Source organism: Durio zibethinus, chromosome 15 (genome assembly GCF_047325235.1).
Source record: "Durio zibethinus cultivar Kanyao isolate XHJ-2024 chromosome 15, ASM4732523v1, whole genome shotgun sequence".
NCBI lineage: Eukaryota > Viridiplantae > Streptophyta > Magnoliopsida > Malvales > Malvaceae > Durio > Durio zibethinus.
The window spans coordinates 22,902,401-22,923,195 of record NC_143176.1 but is presented as its reverse complement, the minus strand read 5'-3'; the positions used below and the strand labels follow the sequence as shown (position 1 = coordinate 22,923,195).

The window sequence follows — 20,795 nt, the reverse complement described above, 5'->3', positions numbered from 1 at the left end:
AAGTGTTCTCCCGAAAATAAAGAGAAAAGATTTGAGGGAGAGATAAGGAAAAAGCAACACAATGAATCTCGCTCCAAAGGAACGAGTCATATCGGAACGGATTGAGTCCACACTGACCAGATAGCGAGACTTCAAACCTTAAACACGAGATTTGCTGAGAAAGGTTAGTCTTTTCGAATAAATCTGAAATTCTAGCCGGCAAGGTGATGGAAGGCCAATTATAGAGAGGGAGCGTTGGAGATTTTTGACGGTTGATACGAGTCCTTCATCGGATGGACGGCTTATATTTTATAGCTTGCGTTACCCTAATTTCATCTCTTGCTGACCTTTAAGATTACGAAACTAACCTCAAATTTATAGGTTTTGGAATTTTTGTATTGGGTATGCGCTTACTATTTTAAGATCCAATAATTTAAAAGAGAAAAGGGTGATTCAATATAAAACAGTAATATAATATAAATATGATATAAATATAAAATATAATAATGATATGATTAAAAATTTTAATAATAATTATATATAAATTTAATAAAATTTAAAAATATATTTTATATTTTTATATTATCACAAAATATAATACATAAATTTTATATAAAATATAATATATACAAATTTTAATATTTTATTTAATATAAATATACGAATAGCTAAATTTACCTTACTTTGATTTGGGCCTCTACATAGATTCATGTGTAAAGGGCTTACTTTATTTCAGGTACAAATTGGCGACAATGACCTCAAAATGAAAATTTTTATAAAAAGAAGAGATGAATCCATGATATTGCGACTGTAGTAACATAAAAGCCCAATCTCATATAAGAAAAGAAGGGTGAACCAAAAATTTACTCCAACCATCAGGAGTGACATCTACCTTTCTCTTTTTCTGCCTTTTTTTAGCTTTCCAGATTTACACAATCATCACATTGGACCCGCCAATGTATCTAACATCATTTGAAATTCAAACCAAATTTGAAAACCAAAAGTCTTACATTGAACAAGCTTTCCTAAAAGGATCCGAGCAGGATACCATTTGCCTCACCTGACCTTAATCATGTTCCTTTCCTTTCCTAGGATCAAGCAATAATGGTATCACAAGGCGCCTTGGATTGGATTATAACCCGAGCTCCTGAAGCAAGCCTGTTGAGGTAAATCACACCAATTTGTCAACCAATATGAAACAATAATATCATACGTAACAATAATTTTGACCATCTCTATCTTAAAAGTGCTAATGGAGTCTATACTTACCTTTCTTCAATTTTGATCACCTTCTCCTCTTCTCTGAATGACTCTAACCTTTTTGATTGCTTTTTGCTAGAAACGGGCTCTGTGATTCTTCTACTGCCACCATTGGATATGCTACTCAATATAGAGCACGAGTTATCAATCCCTTCATGGGATTTTCTTGGTTTCTCTGAAACAGGACATCTCACAGACTCAATTCTTGGTTGCTTGCTTAGTGAAGCCTTGATAGAACGTGGGATGCATTTTGTACGTCCCAGACTCAACTCTTCTTTGTCTTCAGCTGAATCCAGCTCCTTACAAGTCCTGCAATTCCACTTAGTTTCATAGGTTTAGCATGAGCTACAAAAGAAATGCAGCTGAAGCTACTTTCTACTATTTAATATGGAAAAAGTATTTTAAAAAGAAGTCTAAACCAATCAATCTATGAGCCCTGCTCTAGCCATCATTATGACATCCACTAAGAAATGTTTCGATGTCAAAGAATATGCAAGTATTAACAAGAAGATTCACTATGCTTTCAAACACCACATAAATGATTACAGACATACATAAAGGAAGATCTTATATATGAGGCATCCTATATAGAATAGAAAGAAGCATCTTGTTGCCATAAGAAATATCTCTACATAACTAAAACAATAAAGGTTAGTAATGCATGGCTTGGCCTTCATTCATAGGCAAATTGACTCTCCAGTCTAAAAGATCTAATCTGAAGCAAATGGGTTGATTTGACTATGCCAAGTTCATAGTTATTTTTAACTTGTTCCCATTCCCTTACACTAGGACTAGTATGGTGACAAGTGTAAGTGATTATGAGCCCATTTCAAAATTCTTTGCAATGCAACTAAATTTAAAAAGTGTAATATGCGCATTTGCCCATTAAAATGTTTTGCTATTAGGAATCAAGATGGTTCATTTGTTTAATGGCAGGAGCATGTGAATAATCAAATAAGAAAAGATTCGAAAACAAACTTACCTATAAGCATTGTATGAAGAAGAACAACTGGCATGTCCATCTTCTTTGAGCATTTTCGTCTCAATCAAGCTACTACTGAAATATTCTTTGCCTTCCAATTTCAAGCCTACCAGCCTTGGATTCTTTGATAAACAATCAAGCTCTCCCAACATGATTGAAGTAGAGAACAATGGCGACGAAAATTTTGAGTGCGAAAACCTAGGTCTATAGGTTGGAACAAGGCCAAAAGGATGGTCTTTCACAGAGATCGCCCCACATGAGATCAACTGCATCAACATGCTTGTTGCCTTGAGCCGTGCATTGGTGGGCATTCTAATTTCTTCCTCTTCAAGAATCCTAAAACTATTGATTTTACTTGCGTCAGCTTGAATTAGAGATTCCAACTTTTCAGTTTTCCCTCCTGAAGTTGAGGCACTAGAAGTGGCCGGAAGAGAAACTAAGTTTCTGCATATCTCAGAATTATCTTTAACACAAGGGTTAGGGACCAGGTTTTGGAAATTAGCATTGCATTTGGGTTCTAATGACCCATCATCAGTTGAAATACCCCTTGTACAACTTTCCCGTGTCTTCAGTCTGCTGGTGTTATCCTCAGTCTGTGTTGAGGCATCTGCTAACCCATCACTCTTATAAACCTTATACTCACTCAAGCTAAGTGAACAACCCCAGGAAGAATTCTTTTCATATCTAGACTCCGGTGATGCACCAGAGGAGCCAGGAGCAGGGTGATTAACTGGAGAAGAGAGTTCATCATCCTGCGAATGCTTTGTTCTCTTTCCATTCATACTGGAAGATGACGAAGAATCATCTTGGCTTCTAGAAGACGGTGGTTCAGGTAACTGCTTCAGATTTTGCAATCTATTGCTATTCCCAACGGGACTATATCGATCTGAACACAAAAATTCACCAGCATTAAAGTTTTAGACTTATATCTCTTTTTTCTCCCCTATGAAATCTACTAAAAAATATATATAAAATGATATAAACCTGAGCTAGATCCTTCGAATAATTCGGAGCCTTTGAGAACGTACTCATTTCCATGGGAGGGAAGAATTAAATCATCTTCAGAAATATCATGCCATACAAATCCATTCCTATGGCTTCTGCAATAATTAATACTCAAGAAACTAAGCAGCCAAAAGACAAAAAAAAAAAAGTAAAAATAAAAGGCTCTCTGTTTGGTTTATTCACTTGAAAAAGAATTCCTAATGTTTCTCAGCAACCAAACAGCACTTAAAAGTTTTATTTAAGAAAAATGAAAATAAAGTACAATTTTCATTTTTTACCTCTTGCAAGACCAAGAATACAAGGAAGCCATTCCTCTGCCTCTAAGAATATTAAGCCTCTCAATCACATCTACACAACACAGAAATTTCTAAAAGAATCAATTAAGAAATGTTTAAAAAAAAAAGAGGATTAAAGAACAAAATTTGAAGGTTTAATTAATAATTACCTCTCAAATAGAGGCCATCGGGAGAAGAGAGGTGAACTTCGATAAAGTGAGGATGTTCAAGCTGGCGATTTCTACAGAGATAATAAACAACTGGAACTTTCCGGTTATGCTGATAATACCTGAGAGATTTCTCAGTCCAAACTTTGGCTCTCTCTGGACTCAACTGCCTACATTTCTTCATTTTCGTCTCCATTTCCGATCCAAACATCGCTTCAAACCCTAACGAAACAGCTTTAAAATCTCTAAATCAATTGAAAATCATGGAGTCTTACATTTTTTTTTTTTGAAGTAAATCAGATTCGTGAAGTGAAGATTCCAAAGGAAAAAAACATAGTTTCTTCGTTTTTTTATGTTGTGGCTGCTTTGCTTTCAAGTGTTTTGGCCGATTCGATGGGAATTAATGTCATGAGTGTTTGACATGGTATCTGAAGTAAAAATATTTGAACTCAGACCACAGCTCCCATGAGATTTATACTCAACCAATTTTTAACTTTTCAGACTCCAACTTGATCTTTTTTTTTTTTCTTTGTTTGGAGCATATAAATAGCCATCTCTCATTAAAAAAAAAAAAAAAAAAAACCTAAAATAAAATTAGAATATGAGAAATATCCATGTTAAACTTTTGTTTTGGGCCTCCATTTTTTCTCTTCTTTTCAGCCCACATATCCATCTACAAGTTGAGAGTTCATGATCCACCGTTGCAAACTCATGGGCCTGTAAATATTCGTTTATGAATGAAACAAAAAAAGAAAAAATCTGTTAAAAGTAGAGGTATTTATTATCAAATTATTTAAAAATTGAATCGATTTTATTAATTTTAAAAATTAATTAATCTAATTTAATTTGATTAATTTATTTAATTAATTGAATAATAAATATATTTAAATTAAATTTTAAATTTGATTTTAGAATTTAATTGACCTAAATTCAAAATTTTTTAAAAGTTAATTTTGTTAATCAATTAAAGTTAATTTAATAATTAATTAATTCCGAAAGTGCTGTTTTTCTCTTCGGCTGGAAAAATCGAATGAAGCGAAGGAAGGGGATTTCAATATCCAAACCAACTATAAAATCCGTCCAGTTCCCGCCATTTCTCTACTCATCTTAGAAACTTTCGCAGTTCTCTCTGATTTCTTTTTTCTTTTATTTTCTTTTACTTCGAATTGCATGCTAGCAATTCGTCCATGCAATCTCTTTTGCTGTTCTTGTTTTTCTCGTTCCCTTAACCTTCTCTTCTCTCCATCTTCCTCCCTTTTCCTCCCTTCTAAACCCTCTTTCTTTCGCCCCAAACCCCTATCTCTTTCCTCCTTCAACTCTTTCTCCAACATGTCTTCGCACCCCTCCGCCTTCGATGCTCTCATGTCCAACGTTCGCCGTTTAGCCGCTAAGAAAAACCCTTCCTCTTCTTCACCCACCAAGAAACGCAAATCCCTTGACTCATCGCCGTCGCCCACTGAAAACCCTAATCCAACCAAAACCCTCGATTCCACCGAAGTCAAGCCTGACCGAGAAAACGCTAGTGATGGAATTGAAAAGCCCATCAAAGACTCCGCAAAACCCGATTCAGATGAGACGCAGAAGCCCCCGGATTCGAAGAAAATGAAGTTGGTGAACGTCTCTGAGAGAAATGCGGAATTGAAGGGGAAAATTGGGTTGTTGAAGAAGAAGCCGTCGGATTTTGATCCGAAAATGGTGGCGAGTTGGGAGAAAGGAGAGAGGGTGACATTTTTGTTCCTGTGTTTGGCGTTTTATTCGATATCAAATGAGACGGGTCGGATTGTGATAACCGATATTGTTTGTAATATGTTGAGGACCGTTATTGATGCCACACTGGATGGTTTGGTGGCGACGGTTTACTTGGCAGCAAATAAGGTTGCTTCGGCGCATGAGGGATTAGAGCTGGGAATTGGGGATGCCTCTATTATCAAGGCCCTCGCGGAGGCCTGTGGGAGGACGGAATCATAGGTTAAGAGTCAGTAAAAGGTATAATTTTTTGTTAATCTTTAATTTTGGGTTTGATTAAAGCTTCTTAATAGATAATTTTGGTGTGTAACTGTATTCATTTACTTTTTGACAGGATAAGGGAGACTTGGGCCTTGTTGCACAAGCTAGCCGTTCGTCTCAATCGATGATGCGCAAGCCTGATCCATTAACTGTTGTCAAAGTGTTTGACACGTTTCGGCTAATTGCTAAGGTTCACCATCTTCTTACACTAATTGAATTATTTTGATATTCTGGGATGCATTTTGTTCCAACGAATGAAACCTTAATTTGATCTTGACAGTCATGGTTGAAATGGATGTTGAGTTGCTTCGTAATTCATGAATTCTGCATGTGACCATCTTCCTTGAATGTGGGTTCATTTTGACATTACTGAGGACATTTTACACTGTGCCAATGTAAGTATTCACTTGGTCTGTCTGGTACCAGTACAATACATGGATAAGTAGGTAAACTATTTCCAATATTACTGTTGTCGACGCACCTATAATTCTTGGGGTATTCTACAGTACCTTCTGGCCTAATATGTGGGGAAGAAAATGCAGTAGTTATGAGGTTTTTGTTGGTCAATATTACACACTTAATGTTTTTGATTTGCCCTCTTTTTTTCTGTTCCACTGATATAGGAATCTGGAAAGGATAGTCAGGAGAAGAAAAAGAATCGTATCAAGGCACTTCTTGTCAAGTGACTGTGAACCTCAATATTTGATTGGTCTACTTCAGGTTGTAACGTAACTAGGAAAGCAATTTGGTACTATTTTATATTTGTTCCTTTACTGTAAGGTTTCTTGGGTTCATCTTGCAGACAAAATTGCAGATTGGATTTTCAGAGCAGACTCTGTTAGTTGCATTAGGACAGGCTGCTGTATATGATGAACAACATTCTAAGCCACCTCCAAACGTTCAGCCTCCTTTAGAAGAGGTGAGTAAATTTTATTGATGTAGAAATTCACGTGTTACTTTTTCCCGAATCATTGGTGCAGTCTATCAGCGCAATACATAGTGCGGTTTGTAGGTTGTGCATGAGAATTGCATTTTAGGATTCCATAAAGCCATTGAAAGCATGTGCCTTAGACATACATGGAATGACATGTTATGAAATTTGGATTCGAGGGAAACCTTTTTTGATACCTAGTTATTAGCTGGCTTGCAGTGCTATGATTAAGACCTTTGTTGACTGATAGCGGTGAAGAGGCAAGGGAGATTGGCTGGTGAAAGAGGTCAACATCTATTAAGACCTGCAGATGGTTGACATTTCGAAAATTTGGTTTTCATTGCTCAAGAGTTGTGCTTTTTACCTTGAATTGCTACTTGATAGTTTATTTCTTGTATGGTTGTGTGTTGAGGAATCACCTTTTGCTCATCATTATTGATCTTTAACCAATGTACTGGTATTGATCATTGCTTGCTCTCATGCAGGATGCTAAGATTGTCAAACAAGTTTTTTCTATCCTTCCAGTCTATGATAAAGTAGTCCCTGCTCTTTTGACTGGTGGTATATGGGATCTTCCAAAGACCTGTAGCTTTAGGCCCAGTGTCCCCATTGGACCTATGCTAGCAAAACCAACCAAGGGGGTTGCTGAAATTATAAATAAATTCCAGGATATTGACTTTGTATGTGAATACAAATATGATGGAGCGTGTGCACAGGTAATAGAATTTTTAGTGCTGCTTCTGGTTTCTTTGTTTCTGTTATTAGCAATACATTACGTGAAACCAAAAAAATATATATATATCTACGTGCCTTATGTAGATGCATTTTATAGAGAATGGTTCAGTTGAGATATATAGTTGAAATGCTGAGCAGAACACTGGAAAGTTTCCTGATGTCGTTGCTGCAATTTCTAGGTAGACTTCTATTATTATCGTGATTTTGTTGTGTTGATGTGCTCTATATTTTTATTGTGTGTGTGCTGAATAAATGTTTCTTTGTTGCCCCCCCCCCCCCCCCCACCAAACAAAGCATACTGGTCAAAACTTATCTTCAGAGAGTTTTCTTACAATGCATGTCAAATAAATTTATAGTTAATTGAGATCCAGATATTACCATTTAATATTGTTGTACTGACCATTGAGTTTGTTTCTTCATCTTATATCCTGGCTTGACTGTTCAAAGGTGTTGGTAGTCAAAAGTTATAGTAGTGGTCATAAGTTATGGGTATTTGTTCCCTCTGTTGTTGTTAAGGTGGTGTTAGATGGTGTTTCAACATTTATGTATTAGTTTTAACTTTTAATTGGTGCTTTGCTTCTAGTTGTCTACTGATCCAGGTCCTGTTCCTTTGTAAAAATCATGGCTTGCTAGAATTATCTAGAGAAAACCTCAAGAAAACTTCATGGCTTGCATTGAGTTATATGTGAAAACTTAGGTATTGGCATTATATGCTAAGAATTCCTATAAGGAGCTGGACAATGGAGATGCAGATTTTAGGCACACGTTTTTAATACAGATATAATCCTTTAAAGTCATGCTTGTGGGTGCTTGCCGCTTACTAAATTCTTTTTAAAACCCTTTTACAAGCTTCAGCCATTAACTTTTTGAGCATAGCATGCTACTGCTTCTGCATATCTTGGTTTAGTTACTAAATTTTGCCTTCTTGTGTAGATTCAAAAAGTCCTTTGTAAAATCATTTGTTTTGGATTGTGAGCTTGTTGCTTATGATAGGGTTCAAAAGAAAATTTTACCCTTTCAGGTAAGGTTTTGCATATTTTGCATTACAATTTATGGTGCAATGCTAGACATTTGTGTAGAAATTTGTTTGTCTTTGAAAATGCCATTCCTTTTGTATCAGTTGGCTGATCCTTCGATAATCAAAACATATCTTGTACAAACAAAGAGGAAAACATTTGTTACATTAAAGTTGCAGAGTTAAAATGGTTATATGTGTAGCATGGAGATTACAAATGGGAGAATAATATATGAATACTACTTTGAAGGAAGCCATGCATGTAGTAAGCCTTACCAATGCAGCCTGGGATTGTTCTATATGGTTAACTACATAAAGTGCCAATACATGAGGAATTAAATTTTGACTTTATTTAGTTACTATCTAGCATTTCAGTATTATCAAAAGTTCTGAAACGTTTGCATTCGTTTTTTATTGTGAAACCGGCTGGAATTTGTCATGGCAATAATTGACTGATTCCTTTTTGGATGTTGTGGAAGATGTGTACCAAAGTAGTTTCAGTCCAGGCTTTCTTAAGTTGATATTATTGATGATATGTTTTCTGAGTTGATTTCTGCAGATCCTTAGTACAAGAGCTCGAAAAAATGTTGTAGTGAGTGACATCAAAGTTGATGTGTGCGTATTTGCTTTTGACATCCTCTATCTTAATGGGCTATCACTTCTTCGGGAACAACTGAAAGTTCGTAAAGAGGTATGCCTTTTAATTCGACACATTGTTCTGAACTTTTTGGTAATAAATTTTTTTTTTATCTGGATTTATTAAGTGATTGTATCCCCACAATTAACATCTTTGATAGCAAGCTTATATAATTATTTTTTGTCTCAAATGCAAAATCTCAATAGTAGTAGTATTAATAAAAATCCATGGTGAAGATTTATGTTATGTTAATTATAAGGAGATACTGTTGCCCTGCATGGTTATGTAATTGATTTGGAGTGTTATTTGTGTTGATTAAGTGTTTATCTTGTTCACTGCATATAATATGCCCTATTTAATTGACTAGTGACTTGTTGTGTTTGCCCTTTGCAGGGGCTTTTTGATTCATTTGAAGAAGAAGCTGGGTTCTTTCAGTTTGCAACAGCCTTAATATCAAATGATCTTGAGGAAATACAAGCATCCTTAATTCTGCTGTTTCTTCAAGGTATTTGTTTATTTCTTCAGGTAGCTAGAATGAGCCCAATGAATATTGGAAATAAAATCAGGGAAATAATAATTTTTTCTCACAAAGTACTTTGGATTTCTATGATGCTAACTAGTCTTAGTTTTCAGTTGCGAGGGTCTAATTATCAAAACATTGGATAGAGATACTACATATGAGCCATCAAAGCGGTCACTCAACTGGCTAAAATTGAAGAAAGACTACATGGAAAGGTAAGGTCTAAGAAATGTTTGCTTCTCTGTTCAAATTATGATATGGTTCTATTTATCTCATATTTAACTTTTTATGCTCCTTGTTGTTTCATGCAGTATTGGAGACACATTAGATCTAGTAACTATTGCTGCTTTCCATGGCCATGGGAAACGGATGGGTAAAAGTCATTTCTGTTTATTTAAGGTATCAAATGACTAGAGCTCACATAGAGTTTATTATCTGTTGATTGGGTTTTCGGTTCTCAACTTGGTCTTATGTGATTCTGTCCTCAATTGATGCCTGATATGTGTCGATGGTGCAATAATGTATGTCCTTAGGATTCTATGGTGCCTTTCTCTTGGCTTTTTATGATGACAGTAAAGAAGAATTCCAGAGTATCTGTAAAATAGGCTAGTGAAATTTGAATTGCTACTGTTTGACATGTTGCATTCTTTCCTGCTGACAATCTGCTGTCCCCCCTTCCCTTTTCCTTCTTTGATTCTCAATAGGTACGGGATTTACTGAAGCAGAGCTTGAAGAACGTTCCGCCAGTCTCTTCTCTAAAGTGATTCCAGAACCAAAGGTTTGTGTCTTGGTATTTTCTTCTGTTGGAACAAAGGAAATTGTGAGCAAATAGAGTTAATTCATGATTAATATACAAATTCTAATGTTCTTGTTGATTACAGTCATACTATCGTTATGCAGAGATGATAAAGCCATGTATGGTTTGAAGCCACTGAGGTAAATTTTTGCTTCTTTCACAAAAGTATCTTTGGGTGTTTGTGAATTTCTAATAGGGTGGGGTGGGAAGTGTGTGCCCTACTCTCCGCTATAATGGGGCAAAGCACCATTCCTTTATATGTCATATGATACAAAAAGTGAAAATCAATTCTCAGTTCTCTTGATCAGGACACTTGCCACGCATTTCTATTTGAAGCCTCTCTATAGGATTGGTGCATTTTCTCAATTTCAGCACTTTATGATGCATGCTTGTGTTATTTGTTGTCACATTTTTTACTCCATGTTTTCCATTCACCCTATCTGCCTATGTCTGAAGTCTCTTGGGCTTTTGTAGGCTTCATGCTTTTTCTTCTTCAAGGATCTATTTCTTGTTTCCATTTGAAATAATTATTAACTGAATTTACACTGACTGCTGTAAATTCTCTTCTCATTCTGTGTACTTGCTACCATTTGCTGAAATCTGGGTTGCTGAATATTTCTATAAAATTTATCAGTAGTTTTGGTCTTACGGAAACAAATTTATATAGTTCCAGTGGACTCAATGGAGATAATTATTGTTGTGTCCTGCAACAATTACAAGCCATTTGTTGGATTCTAAATGGATTATGAATTGAAATCTCAGTTTAGTGTTTGTTAGCTATTGTTGTGATGTCCTAGGTCTGCTTACATCCCGTTGCATTCAATCAATGCTGATTGGATATGCTTTAGGTTATTGCTAGTCATGTTTTCAGGAGTTCGATATTTTTTTGTTTAATATCATGTAGGTTTGGGAGGTAAAAGCTGCAGACTTGACCATTAGCCCTGTTCATCGTGCAGCAATTGGGATTGTGGATCCTGATAAGGTGGGACAGAAGTTGTTACAGTTGAAGCCTTACAATTTTTTTTTCTTCGTTACTCCCATTTCTTGTTTCCTTTTATTCCATAAATATATTGTATGATGACTCAATTCTAAGGTTGACTCATTAGTTTGGATCCTGCAACTGTTGTTTTTCTGCATACTGGAAAAATGAATAGAAAGAAATTATTCTCTTGGTAAGAGAAGGAAGATTAAATAAATAAATATATATGTATATGCTTCACTTATTATCTTTTTGCTTAATTGCTTTTCCTGAATATTTGCAGGTTGCTGAGATGTATAATGCTCAAAAACACAATCAAACTAACAACGAAGATGATGGTGAGGATGATTGAGGAATTATGATACGTGTCTGAATATTTTCTCCCTGGGTAGGTGAATTCCGTTGATTTCAAATGTGAAGGGGACTCTGATAGTTCTACGGTTTCTAGACTTTGCAATGTAAATACGAACATCCCTTTTCTCAGTTGCAATCAAGAAGCTTCCTTTCGCTATGTGGGGCTAATTTGTTGTCGATTTTCTTAAAGCTACAAGCTATCAAAATTTTCAGGCAAATTGCTGCCTATGTTAATGAAAATCGTGTAATGCTTTTGTAATTGTTGATTGGTATTGCTTCTTTGAATCTTGTTTTATCATGTTCATTGTATTAGCCTTATAACTGCTTCCCTCTTTTTAATATAATATTGTTAGGGGATAAATGTTAAGCAGGGAACGACTAATTGTCAGCAGTAGACAATGTCTGCGCCGTATTGGGTCTGGCCTGGAATAACTGCCCTTTCCAGTGGAATCTTTAGACGTCAAGTCTCTTGACCCAAAATTAACAGGGTGCAGAAGGTCTGGAACCAAAAATTGTGTACTTTTCTTATTTCTAAGCCCTGTAAAATTGTTCTAGACTTGTACTTTTCTTCTTATTTCTGAGCTGTGATAATCTCTCTAGTCTCTTTACAAGTGGAGGAACTAGAAGCGGGGAATCTTAGTCAAATCACGTTGCTATTGGTTGGAGGTTGGAATGAATCTTCAGTCAAGCAAAACATGCTAGCTTGTTCATTTTCAAGCCACTGCCGTGTTGACTGGACAATTCCCTGAAAAACAGGTTTTCCGATCTACGGCCTATCTTTTCAACCAAAGTCTTACATGAACGGCATTTGAATGCTGCAATTCTTCCTTTCTTTTAGAATTTGCCTAGGAAACCATAGCTGCTCCTGCTTGCTTAGCTGAATCCCGTCTTAGCCTGGAACATGTTAGCCAGCCCTCAATTTTAAAATCATGTTTATACTTAAAACAGTTTGGGTTATAGAAAATGCAATGTGTGATTACCTGGATCCCTCTACTGGCACATGGGCTTGACCCCTGTTTTAGGCCTTGTCAATATTGATGGAACAAATAAAAAGCGTTCTGCTTCCAATAATTTGCTGGGTTAATGTCGATGTTTTCCGCAATTCTGTGCTGGGTGGAGTGATCCATCGAGAATATGAGCTGGTTTAATCACTAGTAAATATGTTAAGATACACTAGAAACAAGTCCGTCGTTTCTCATGCAATTGGCTTCACCAATTAAATCAATCCATCGCCTTCAAGAATGTAAATGTGAACTTGACTTTGTAATAGCTCTCTTTTCATTTGTGATTTGCATTGACAAAATACGTAAGAGGCAGAGGATCGAAGTTGTTTAATCTGACTCACCATCAAATCCTTAACTTTGAGGCTCAGCAGAAAAAAAAATCATCAAGCATTTGAATTACTCGTATTAAATTAAGATACATATACCAAGTTAACAAGGTTGGAAGCATAACTATTCAGTATTTGACATTTAGATTAATCTTTAAGGTTCATTTCCACAAGGTTTCATTGGTAGCTTGATTGCTTTTTTCACAAGTACTAGCAAATGGAAAATGTTTCCCAGACATTGAAAAGGAAAACCCTGCATTATCTTTTGCTTTAGTTTAGGGATATAAAAGTTTTTATGATGAAATGATAATAAATAAGTGGGAGCAGATAGATTAAAAGAAGCTTTGAGGAATATTAGTACATTAATATTACCATTAAATTAAATAGAGAAGAGGGAAATTTTAATTTGGAGAAACAGAAGATTAAGACTTAACATGTAAATAATCATTCTTCCCTCAACCAAAAACAGAAAAAAAAGTAATATAATCATACATCAAACTGGTACCAGATCCTGATTCTGATTTATGGGATCCACTAATCCGACAAAAGCAAGCCTCTTAGACCTTCTTGGTTGTTGGCCATACCCATTTTCCCCATTATTTTCAACAACTCCACACCCATTTCTGCTTAAAAACTTTTTAATTTTACTGTAATTTCTCAATTCTCAAACAGTCCACACTTCTCCCACACTTGACAAAGCACACACCTTTAGTAAAAGACTACAGAAAGCTGAAGTAATACTACTAAGTTTTTTTACATGCCACAGCAATTTTGGAGAAATCAAAGCTCCCTTTCACATCATGGAGCAAAAACCAAATGTGAAGAAATGAAGAAAACAATGGGAAATAAGGACAAAAAATCTTCACCGAAAAACATTGGCAAAAAGCAAAGAACCAAAAGCGCTCTCCGACTCTCTCCTCTAAAGCAAACCTCTGTACAAAAATGCTAGATCAGTCACCATACCCTGACAGGCTGATTCCCACCTTGCAATTTCACCCTCACTAACCTATAATAAGTTTAAAAATGGAAAATTTTATGAAATTAATACTATTTAGACTACTCTTGTTGTAGTAGCAGCGGCGGCAGCAGCAGCAGCAGTCAATGGAGAACTAATCTTTGGAACTTGGTCTCTGCAGGATAATCAAAGCCATCATAAAGACCCCTTTTCCTGTTGACTTTACCACAGGTGTCTAGAGTATTGCAACCGTTAATGCTGATCAAGGAGTCTAGGTGGACGAGTTGTGGTGGCGGTGGTGGTGGTGGTGGTGAAGGAATTGTCACGGGTGGTATCTGAAAGGACTCAAGTGGTGGTGGTGGGTGTCTCCATTGGGGCAGTGGTCCTGCCAAAAAAAGGGTTTGCAAGAGTGGACCAGCTTTCATCACTGCCTGTAAAAGCTTTCCCTTCTCAGGTAATGGCTTTTCAGGCACTAGTTCTATGGTTGCTTGCGGCATGGATTGAGATGGTTGTGGTGGTGCTGGCGGCAGTTGGGGTTGTTGAATGGGGTCAAGAACAGGAGATGAAACAATGCTTTCCTCACAATCAGATGATGAGAAGCCATTGTTGGAGTCAATTCCTCTTCTGGGTTCATCTTCAATGCTAGAAACTCCAGAGCGAGGAGCAACTTGCTGTTGTTGCTGTTGCTGTTGGTGAAGCTGGAGTTTCTCAAGGAAAAGTCTTTGACATTTCTCCTGCGCTTCATCTCTCTCTCTCATTGCCTTGCTCAGCAACTCTTTGAGTTGAATCAATTGATCTTCTCTCTTTCTCAGCTCCTCGTGAACTGCCAACCTTGTCTGTTCCAGCTCCAGAGTAGTATATAAAAGAGAATGCCTAAGCTCTTCCATTGTCTGCAAAATTAAGACGGCCAATTAACAATTTAGCCCAAAACTCCATGCAAAAAGACCCTATTTTGCATAATTAAGCCAAAGAAAAGTTCAAACTAAACCAAATCAAACTGAGGAGAAGAAACAAGATGTGTGTGTTACCTTTTCTTGACAGAAATAAGCCCAGCTAAAAAGAGGACCTCTCTGAGCATCCATGCTCTCGGAGTTAGAAGGAACACTCAAAAGAACTGAACTGAACTTGAAAGTGATTTTTTCTGTTCAAGTGCGAGAATGAGAGAGAGCAAGAGAGGATAAACAAAGGTGGGGTTTAGGAGCGGTTTCTTCCAAGTCTTATAAGAAGGGACGGCAATAGCAACAGCAGCTACTATTTTCTTTTTTCTCTGTGTGTGTGTCTCACTCTGATTCCCTCTCTCTTTTTTGTTGCTCTTTTTTTCTTACCGGGGTTGGACAAAAGCACAAAAGGCCAAAAACCTACCAATAGGCCAATGCTCTGATATCTTCTCTTTCTATGAATTGATACGCAGTCAGTCAGTCTGTTATACTCTCAGTCCATTACTTGGGTTCTTTATCTTAACCACGCACCAACACCAACTAGCGTGAAGAATCAGATATCAGCGCCAAAAGCGGGGGTTGAAAATTGGTTGTTTCTATATGTTTTTAACTGACCACTTTCGATATTTAACTCCAACCGCACCTCGTCTTTTGGTCCTATGGCCATTAGCACGGCTTAGGCTACCTTGCTGGGTAAATTGAAACCGTGTTGTCTTTTTTCCCCTTTTTCTCTTTTCCATTTATTAGATTTTGAAAACCATAAGTTTTGAATTTTTTTCCTTTGCATATTTTATAGTAGAAAACAAGATCATTAGTCTTTTAACCATAACCCAAATTGTTTAATCCGGAAAGCTTGACACATGTAAAGATTTAAACGCTATTAAAATCAAACTAAGGTCAGAGCCTGCCTACCAATATAGTTGGATTTTGTATCCTGATTAAGATGTCATGGCCCTTTGCTTAACAATATTTTCCCAACCTATAGTAAATGGAAGGGCTTTGTCTAAACAGTCAATGCCCAAGAATCTTGAACAAGACAACGATGTTGTCAATCATATGTTGTTTTTATAAAAAAAAATATTATTACAAAGTCAACGTAAAATAATATTAGGTAGCATCCTTTAACTTTAACTTGGAAATTGGAAAGGATTTTTGTTTTGTTGGGCTACAAGAATATCTTTTCATTGAATTAATAATATCTGCCTCTATTGTCTTGTTTTGTTATTCTCTTTTGTTGGTTGAATAATTCTTATGGCCTGTCTCTTTGAGTTGGCAACAGAGGATAATGTTTTACCAAGTCCAACTAAACAGATTAAAGTTTTGATACAAAATGAAGAAATTCATTTTGTTTGATTTCATCTTGTCATAAGCATACTTTTCTCCCAAAACAATTATTATTTCCATCTAATGGAGAATGCCCTGATTTTTTTTTTAATTAGTTTTTGCTAAATTTAGGAAACAGAAATCAGCATGCGTTTGTTGACAAACAAAGAAAAATGATGTCAAATTTACAAACCCATGGAGCTCGTTTTTGACTCAGGGAATGTTTGCATGTGCAATTTTCTTTGTGGGAATAGAACACAATTTAGAACCCTACAATGTAGACAATTCCCATCCCAAAATCTAATCTCTTTCTTTGTGTGTCATTGTCTCTCAATCAAGTTCATATATTGGGGTCAATGGTTTATTGTTTCATTGGTCTAAAAAGGGAGCTGGTAACCAAACTTTCCCACCAATATTTGCCCAAGAAAGCCAATGGACCCAATTTCGAACAATAAAGTCCTCATTGTAGGAAAGTGAAGGCTTCCATTTGACTAATTCAAGACCCTTTGCTGTTGAAAAACCTCTGTTAATCCAGGACACATGCAGGCTACAAAGTCCTAAATCATGCAACCTAAAAAAAAAAATGACCCTTAATAAAAATGGTTCAATGGTTCTCCATTTTTAGTAAGGGTATAGTACTCTTAGTAAGTATTTTTGAACTATGGGAAAAGCCGTGTGAAGAAATTCCAAGAGAGTAAAATCCAACTGGAATAAAATGGGCAACGCGCCTGGCTTTATGTCCCATCTAAAGGTGAGTAGTGATTATCTATGTGCATGCATTATTGTATTATATCTTAACTTTATCAAAATCAACCTGCATATGTGGGCTTGCCATAGAAAACTGCAAACGCAAGCATCAGACCAACGCAATTCACTCATCCTCTTTTCCCCATCTAGGACAGGCAAAGACAGGGCTTGAGATAGAAAGATTAATGATAGGCTTTCAGATAATTTCTTGCTTATATATATTATGGCTTCTAAAACCACAACTTTTGCCCTTTGCCTACATATTGTGTTACATTGGCTCAATATCTACATTGCCATTTGCTTTTAAGATATATAAATCATATGTCGAGTTGAAAATGGAGCTTATTTCTTGTGATGATTCATTATGCGAAACAACCCCCCCCCCTACCTTCTCCATTGGAATGAATAATATCTTCCAAAGTATCATTTGCCTGAGGCATGTGTTTTGTAATGAGATAGTAATAATATATAATCATGATAGTCATTAGTCATAATAATTGTAATTATTAGTTTAATAAACCGAATAATTTAATGACATGCTAAAGATTCCTTGTATAAACCCTAGACCCATCTAGTTGCTCCTTCTAGGATATATATGTAGAAAAAGTGATCCTCAAATACACAAAGAGGAGACAAGATTTATCATTATAGGACCACCTTTACCAACATAAAATACCAAGCTTTAAACCAATAAATATTTTCACACCAAAAAAAAAACCGAATATGAGGAATTTTGGAGTGGCCAACCTCCCTTTTTTTTTTTTTACACCATGGCCCCCACATTATCTTATTTGTTGTAGTGCCTAAACTATATAATCTGGTTGGCAACAAAGACACAGCGCAATTCAAAGGTAAGAAAGAAGGGGTTAATGAGTTTGAACCCTAAACAAGGCTACAAAGGCATCCCATTTGCTTGACAAACATGGGTTTATCCAATCAAATTGATAACTTAGTGGAGACTTTGGCTTTGCAAAATTTTTGGTCGGCCAAATTTGAGTTTCATAACAATGTTGAAAAAGGTATGTTTAATGCTTAAGGAAGCCATCACCAGCTATTTGGGAAGTGATTTCACCACCATTTGTGGTGGTAACTAAATTTTTACATGCATATAGTTAAAAAGTAAAGGAAACGTGCATTTCACTAAATCGAGGTGACTATAAAGTTATAATGACCCATCAAAGGTAAGGCATGGATTGAAATTTTTTTAGAAAAAAGGGGTTAACCAATTTCCTTTTAGGACGGTTAAAGGAATCAATTCTACAGAAAGTTAGATAGCAACTTGTTATATAACACTGTTCCTTTGACTATCACTTTGTTAATCATCTAAGTAACAAAAGGTTATTTATATTCCTTTGACTGTCACTTTTGTGTAAATTATTGTGAAACAAAATAGTATATAAAACCCTAAATTCATATAATTGTAGTGTATAAAGGCAAAAGAAATGTGTTATAATTTTCCATTTTAATTAATCTCATCTTAAGATAATTTTAAGGATTTATATATATATATATATATATCAACTTAATGCATTTAAGATTTTACTCTTAAAATATTTTCTAATCCACAATAAAAGAACTCCTCCATTTACCAAATAAATGTAAATTGATCCAAGTGAATATTTTCTATTTTTAACTTTGGCATATAATATGTTTTTCCAATTCATTTCTTATTTTAGAAGTGTGACTCAACCAAGTACCCATTATGTTGCTCTTTGGCCTCAACCACCAAATCCAGTTATATCTTCTTTTTTTTTTTTTTTAAATAAGAGTGCAAAACCCTATTACAAGAAAAAGAGATGGCTTGATTGGAATCCAAATTTTCTATTTTTTTAAGATTTCTTTGTTATTAAATCAAGAAGTGAAAGGCACATTTTTGTTGATACTATGCTGTTAGCATGTAACATTAGATTTTGTTCCCGGCAAAAAAATAGAAAATTTTGAGTGATTGATTTTGAAGATCGGATGGCCAAAACTAAGATTTAACATATCACCTATAGAATTTTTTGAAAATCAAATCAATTTGATGGTATATGATTGCAACAACACCCGTATCCCAACAAAATTGCCCAAAGAAAATTTGGAACAAAAACCTAATTTTTTTTTACAAGTACTAAAAACGAACTTAGGGTAACATCTAGTTTGATGATTTATGTATTTATATTATGTAAAATATTAAAATTTATGTATTTATATCATATTTTATATAAAAATTACGTATTATAATTTTTATCAATATAAAAATATAAAATATATTTTTTTATTTTATTAAATTTATATATTTATTATTATTATTATTTTAAATCATATTATTTTTATATTATATTATATTATATTTTAAATTATTAAATGAAATATATATAATTATATAAATATCTACATTTTTGAGTTTTGTAATGGATGATCAAAAGTTCTACCCAAGTGGTCCCAACGGCTAATACCTGTCGGGTGGGAGCCAGTGGAAAATCGTGGTTGCCACCCCTTTTGATTAAACCGTGTGGGGTCCCATTGAAAAAAACAAAACAAAAGGGCAAATATGGAAAATAAAAAATATAGAGGGATTTCATTTGCCACTTTAGTCTTTAGGTGGGTCGTCGATTCCACCTCAAATCATATCATTGTTTTGGATCTTTGGAATCCCAAGTGGTCGTTAAAAGCTAAAAGCCCTCTAACCCTAGTTTGGGTTTTAAAATTTTACATTTTCTTTTAATATTCTTTTGATTATTACCTTTGGATTTTACTTGGTTTTACATTATGAAACATGTTTTTTTTTCCTTATATGGTTACATGTCATGGAACATGCTTTAGCTACAAGTTAAAGCTTCATTGGTTAATTTCATAATTACATATTTTGCATCTAGAGTTAAAAGTTTTTTTAATTGAATTTAAAATTTAATTCAATCGATTTATTTAATTATTTTAAAAAGTGATATTTAATAATTTTAAAATTTTTTATTTTTAAATTACAATTATTTTTATTAAAAAATTTGAATTTACAATTATATACTTAATTCTTGCACGTGTTCTTTTAAATAATATTAGTTTCGACTATAGTAAGTGGAAATGGATTTAAATTTTTTGCAATTAGAAGAATTAAAATGATAATTAAACATTGGCAATAATTTTGTTGCATGTGAGGCGTTAGTTAATCTAAATTTTATTTTATTTTTAACAAATTTGTCTTAAAAATGCAGACTACCATTTGTTTTTACATAGGGTTAAAATTGACAATGAGGTGTGTAAGAATTTATACTTTAAACGGGAATATATTTTGAGCGGATTAAAAGGGTGTGGTCCCACACGGTTTTGTTATTATTATATAAGTTTGAGTTGTACGTAAGAATTTAGTAATATAAAGTTTTTTTTTTATAAAATATTAAAATTTATATAAAAATTATTTATCATAATTATTGTAAATATAAAAATATAAAATATAATTTTTTTATTTTATTAAATTTATATATAATTATTAATATAATTTTTAATTATATTATTTTTATATTATATTATTAAATTATATCTTAAATTATCATATTTAAACAATTACTTGCTAATCGTCTGCTTATGAAGCGTTTTAGTTAGTAGTACAACCATTTTCAACTATCTTTTGGAGATGTCATTTCATCCTTGTAGCCCAATGCAGAATGAAAAATACACAAAAAGCCCATGATTTTTAACTGGGCTAATGATCAGATCAGATCCCTTACTAAAAATAACACTAGTTAGTAAAAATGGAAAAGACAAAGAGGGTCTGGGTGGCTCCGACCACTTCTTCATGACCATATCTCTCAAACACGTGCAAGAACCAACAAAAGAACACAACATCAATTTTTAATCAATCGCAAATTCAATCGAGTAAAAGG

The 20,795-nt window shown here is 34.7% G+C and overlaps 2 protein-coding genes and 1 pseudogene across 4 annotated transcripts; 1 reads left to right on the top strand and 2 right to left on the bottom strand.

The window, feature by feature from the left end:
• Positions 1–724: 724 nt before the first annotated feature.
• Positions 725–4,342, bottom strand: LOC111301483 (protein SOSEKI 3-like). 2 transcript variants are annotated; one of them, XM_022897178.2, is made up of 6 exons: positions 3,672–4,342; positions 3,505–3,574; positions 3,206–3,321; positions 2,222–3,107; positions 1,249–1,548; positions 725–1,137 (listed from the first exon to the last, which is right to left on the bottom strand). In XM_022897178.2, exons 1-6 carry the CDS (start codon positions 3,877–3,879, stop codon positions 1,074–1,076), a joined length of 1,644 nt encoding a protein of 547 aa, XP_022752913.2. In that variant the 5' UTR covers positions 3,880–4,342; the 3' UTR covers positions 725–1,073. The 2 variants fall into 2 exon arrangements, with proteins under 2 accessions (XP_022752913.2, XP_022752914.2); XM_022897179.2 differs by having other exon boundaries at positions 3,505–3,593; positions 3,672–3,804.
• Positions 4,343–4,676: 334 nt separating this feature from the next.
• On the top strand, positions 4,677–11,954 carry LOC111301480 (DNA ligase 1-like; annotated as a pseudogene). The gene is made up of 15 exons (XR_016328358.1): positions 4,677–5,654; positions 5,749–5,865; positions 6,299–6,395; positions 6,478–6,594; positions 7,092–7,322; positions 7,426–7,520; positions 8,275–8,362; positions 8,916–9,047; positions 9,387–9,498; positions 9,627–9,728; positions 9,825–9,886; positions 10,218–10,291; positions 10,395–10,449; positions 11,214–11,291; positions 11,572–11,954. The product of XR_016328358.1 is annotated as a DNA ligase 1-like (transcript).
• A 1,447-nt stretch (positions 11,955–13,401) lies between these two features.
• On the bottom strand, positions 13,402–15,466 carry LOC111301481 (uncharacterized). Its single transcript, XM_022897177.2, has 2 exons — positions 14,956–15,466; positions 13,402–14,817 (listed from the first exon to the last, which is right to left on the bottom strand). Exons 1-2 carry the CDS (start codon positions 15,007–15,009, stop codon positions 14,071–14,073), a joined length of 801 nt encoding a protein of 266 aa, XP_022752912.2. The 5' UTR covers positions 15,010–15,466; the 3' UTR covers positions 13,402–14,070.
• Between the last annotated feature and the right edge of the window lie 5,329 nt (positions 15,467–20,795).

Excerpts from the sequence above, each read along its gene's own strand:
- LOC111301483 (XM_022897178.2), bottom strand. The coding sequence starts at position 3,879 with ATGTTTGGATCGGAAATGGAGACGAAAATGAAGAAATGTAGGCAGTTG. Across the intron at positions 3,322-3,504 it reads TATTCTTGGTCTTGCAAGAG|AAGCCATAGGAATGGATTTG; the intron begins GTAAAAAATGAA and ends TAATTATTGCAG. Across the intron at positions 1,138-1,248 it reads GTGATCAAAATTGAAGAAAG|GCTTGCTTCAGGAGCTCGGG; the intron begins GTAAGTATAGAC and ends TTACCTCAACAG.
- LOC111301481 (XM_022897177.2), bottom strand. The coding sequence starts at position 15,009 with ATGGATGCTCAGAGAGGTCCTCTTTTTAGCTGGGCTTATTTCTGTCAA. Across the intron at positions 14,818-14,955 it reads CTTATTTCTGTCAAGAAAAG|ACAATGGAAGAGCTTAGGCA; the intron begins GTAACACACACA and ends TTAATTTTGCAG.